Source organism: Excalfactoria chinensis, chromosome 6 (assembly GCF_039878825.1).
Source record: "Excalfactoria chinensis isolate bCotChi1 chromosome 6, bCotChi1.hap2, whole genome shotgun sequence".
NCBI lineage: Eukaryota > Metazoa > Chordata > Aves > Galliformes > Phasianidae > Excalfactoria > Excalfactoria chinensis.
The window spans coordinates 26,628,965-26,631,239 of record NC_092830.1 but is presented as its reverse complement, the minus strand read 5'-3'; the positions used below and the strand labels follow the sequence as shown (position 1 = coordinate 26,631,239).

Here is a 2,275-nt window from a genome sequence, read left to right as displayed (position 1 = left end):
GAAACAAGCCAGGTCCCAGAGACATGAGGAAGAGCGAGAGGAAGTTCTGCAAGCAGCAAAATGAACAGAAAGAAGAAAAAAAAAAAAAAGGTTACGTTTCCTGCATTAAATACTGGGGCTGTCGGAGCATGTAAGTGAGTTGTTGAACTGCACAGAGACTTTCTGATGTGCACCTCTGCAGAGAGGGTCTGAAAGAATGAAGTAAACCAAAGGCTCAGCTTGGACCACAGTAGGGGAAGGAGTAGTTTCAGGAGGAAAATGGACAAGTTTCGAATGGTCTTCCAGTTCCTCCAGTCCAACCAGGAGTCCTTCATGAGCGGCATCTGTGGGATTATGGCCTTGGCCAGCGCCCAGCTGTACTCAGCCTTTGATTTCAACTGTCCCTGCCTGCCACGCTACAACCTGGCCTACGGGCTGGGCGTCCTCCTGGTGCCTCCCCTCATCCTGTTCCTGCTGGGCTTTGTGCTGAACAACAACGTGTCCATGCTGGCGGAGGAGTGGAGGAGGCCCCAGGGCCAGCGGGGAAAGGATGCGGCTGTCCTGCGCTACATGTTCTGCTCCATGGCACAACGGGCCATGATCGCCCCGGCTGTCTGGGTGTCAGTGACTCTGCTGGATGGGAAATGCATCACATGTGCTTTCTGCACTGCACTACCTGTGGAGGTCCTGGGCAATGCCAGCTACCATGGCCTCCCCGAGGGAGAGGTGAAGCGGGTCCTTGCCCGCATCCCCTGCAAGGAGATCTATGATGGGCAGGAGCTCATTGCCAACGAAGTGGCCATCAGGTACCTGCGGTGCATCTCACAGGTAAGAGGCATCACAGCTTGCCCTCTCTGAGGGCTTAGGGTTAATTGCTGATAGCCTTAGCTCTTCCTTAAAGGGGGGCTTTTCATTGAATTAAAGCTGCAAGAGGAGGCAAGATGGACAGTTTTGCAGGGGGACAAGTTGTACCCTTCACAGCAGCCTCTTGGACTCCTCTCCACCAAGCCTGGTTTAGGTGCTGGTTTCCTGACCATGGGCACCTGTGTCCTGACCACTGATCCCATGTGGGCCAGGTTGAGCAGCCCGAGATGGTGATGCACAGCAGAGCTGTATACCAAAAGTCATTTAGGGCAAGTTCAGAGGGAGTAGATGTAGGTGTTACTTCATGGCTGCCACCACCTTATGTAACCCACTATTAACCTGTGGCTGCTCTGGGTGCTAGCTATAACTCATGCAATGGGCTGACAACCACCTAGGCCAGTCGCCTCTGTTGCTTAAAAGGCAACAGCCAGCATGTGTTTATTAGCCACACCAGGTAACTACAGATGAAAAAGTGCCAATAACTCCTCATCCTGTGCTTAATTCTTCTCTAGTTCTCTGTTTCAGACCACAGCTAGAATCAGGATGGTCCAGTAGCCTCCCATCACTTGTATTCTCCTGTTTTAAAGCTGCTCTCCCTGTGTTACCTAGGACAGACAGGAACCATCCCCATTTTCAGAAGACAAATGAAGCTTGGTAAGAAGGGTTATTATAGTCTGCCCAAGACAGACCTGGTATCCCCCACTTATCCCCACAGGCTCTGGGCTGGTGCTTCGTGCTGCTGATGACCACGCTGGCATTCTTGGTCAGATCCCTCCGGCCCTGCTTCACCCAAGCTGTCTTCCTGAAGAGCAGGTATTGGTCCCACTACATTGACATCGAACGCAAGCTGTTTGATGAGACCTGTGCAGAGCACGCCAAAAGCTTTGCCAAAGTCTGCATCCAGCAGTTCTTCCAGGGCATGAGCAAGGACCTGGCAGCCACTCACTGCCACCCACCCAGAAAAGTACCCACAGATACTGGGGAAGCTTCAGAGAAACTTTTGGGTATCACCGACTGGAGCACCATGAACACGGCCCTGAAGAGCTGGCACACATGCAAGCCCCCACTACACCTGCACCCAACTGTGTCCCACAGCAGTAGTGGCTGGGCTGGGGAATGGCAGCCCCAAACAAAACCCCACACACAGCCCTCTGCTCCCCGTCGGGAGGCTGTGGCCTACTACAGCGGGGTGTGAGCAGAAGAACAGCCACGCTTTTGGGATAAGGACTGTGGGGTGATGAGCACCTAAAAGGCAGCACTGGCCCCCAGGTGATTCCATCTGCTCCCCATATGCAGCCTACAGCCTGCATAATGCAAGGAATGATCTCTGGGTTGAGCAAGGCAGCTGGCCAAGACCTTGATGTGATAGATGAGCTCTGGGGATGCTGGGGCATGTTGTGCATCCTGTGGCACCATGCCACAGGTTTGTGTG

General features: G+C 53.4%; 1 protein-coding gene across 1 annotated transcript; it reads left to right on the top strand.

The window, feature by feature from the left end:
* The first annotated feature begins 258 nt into the window (after positions 1–258).
* CALHM1 (calcium homeostasis modulator 1) lies at positions 259–2,038 on the top strand. The gene is made up of 2 exons (XM_072340842.1): positions 259–807; positions 1,559–2,038. Exons 1-2 carry the CDS (start codon positions 259–261, stop codon positions 2,036–2,038), a joined length of 1,029 nt encoding a protein of 342 aa, XP_072196943.1.
* Positions 2,039–2,275: the final 237 nt, after the last annotated feature.